Genomic DNA, 1,589 nt, shown 5'->3' on the forward strand with positions numbered 1-1,589 from the left:
AATTCATAATGACGTAGAAGAAAGAAACAGCCTGCATGGCAGCTTTGTGTTATTAGAGTATACATTGCGACATTTTCTTGTTACATTTCACCTGTTTGCTCTTTTATACCACTTATCATGTTTTTAATTGTTTTCAATTGTATTTTTAAAATGTGCCGTGGGGCCGTTAAAAAATGACCTGCGGGCCACAAATGGCCCCCGGGCCGCACTTTGGACACCCGTGGGTTAGAGTGTTAGGGCCAGGGTTAGAGGGTTAGGGTTATAATGAGGCCATGCCGAATAAGGCATTAATAAGTACTTAATAATGACTAGTTAAGAGCCAATATGTTACTAATTTGCATGTTAATAAGCAACTAATTAATGGTGAATATGTTCCCCATACTAAAGTGTTACCATGTTTTTTTACTGGTGCACAAAATGAACCGTGCATGAACATCACCTTGTTTAAACAACAAAACCAACACAGTGCATAAACTCACAACAAATTACACACCTGCAAATCAGTCTGACTTCTGCTGTTGCCGTATCCGTAATACGCCGATAGGGAGAAGTTTTTATTTACACGATGAGTCGGGTGTGTCTTGACCTCCGCCGAACCCCTAGCCCGACTCACCGAACCCCTAAGGTTCGATCGAACCCAGGTTAAGAACCACTGCGCTAGAGTCTGTTGAAATAAAAAGTGTTTCTCGCCTTCCTGTCGGTCATTTTTTCTTAATAATGATCTGGCAGCAGCCAGCGTCATCTCACAAGACCCTCGGGTGTTGTGAATGTCAATCAAGTGACGAAAGTGACGTCATAAAGATTGATGATGGCAATTTTTACGACTATTTTTTTCATGCCTGGCTGGCGATCGACTGACACACCCTCCATGATCAACCGGTAGCTCGCGATCGTCGTAATGGGCACCCCTGCTCTAGATAAAAGTAATAACAACTGAGCAGACGCTGATTCATATTTAGATGACGAATAAAAGCCTCGTTAAGAAGATGGAAACATCACATTATTATTAATGTTTTAAAACACATTTGTAAAACTCATGATTACATTCAAGTGTGCATATTCCATGTCCGTGTTAGGTCCAAGAATTTGGAATACGTGTGTATAAAAATAGAAAAGCATCAATTTCGCCGAATAACTGCGCCTTTTTTTTTGTTTTACGATTCCAAGCCCCTATTGTTATCATTATAAATTTTGTGGTATATTCACTATTTCCACACATGCATGAGCAGTGTGCAATGAATGCCTTTTTTAATATTCAAACCGAGAACACAAAGTGACTCTCTAGTTGTTGCTAGGCAGAATAGTGTTTCAAAATTATGCTTTTTTTCGAAGTTTTGAACGTGACACACGAACGACACGGTACGCCAACACGATACAACAACAACAACAACAACAGAAATCCCCAAACATTTTACGTCAACAGGAAATGACATTGCAGAAGCTGAACAGCGCCGCCTGCTGGACCGATATGCTAACTGCACCCCAGTGTCTCTCAAACTATCACAAACCACACTTTTTGTCCAAGACTTATCTTCATCAAACGTCCTGTCGTGTCTCCAGACGACGTCACAGGGCGGACACTTTGACGA

At 41.0% G+C, this 1,589-nt stretch overlaps 1 protein-coding gene across 1 annotated transcript in view; it reads right to left on the reverse strand.

Annotated features, from left to right (window-relative positions):
* LOC133643316 (potassium voltage-gated channel subfamily D member 3-like) overlaps positions 1–1,589 on the reverse strand; it is a 224,393-nt gene continuing 222,804 nt past the window's right edge. Inside the window, exon 7 of the mRNA XM_062037808.1 lies at positions 1–1,589. This exon is cut by the window's right edge and continues 212 nt beyond it. Coding sequence (XP_061893792.1) covers positions 1,567–1,589 — 23 coding nt within the window. The 3' untranslated portion in view covers positions 1–1,566.

The sequence above is a fragment of the Entelurus aequoreus genome, linkage group LG26 (genome assembly GCF_033978785.1).
Source record: "Entelurus aequoreus isolate RoL-2023_Sb linkage group LG26, RoL_Eaeq_v1.1, whole genome shotgun sequence".
Classification (NCBI taxonomy): Eukaryota; Metazoa; Chordata; class Actinopteri; order Syngnathiformes; family Syngnathidae; genus Entelurus; species Entelurus aequoreus.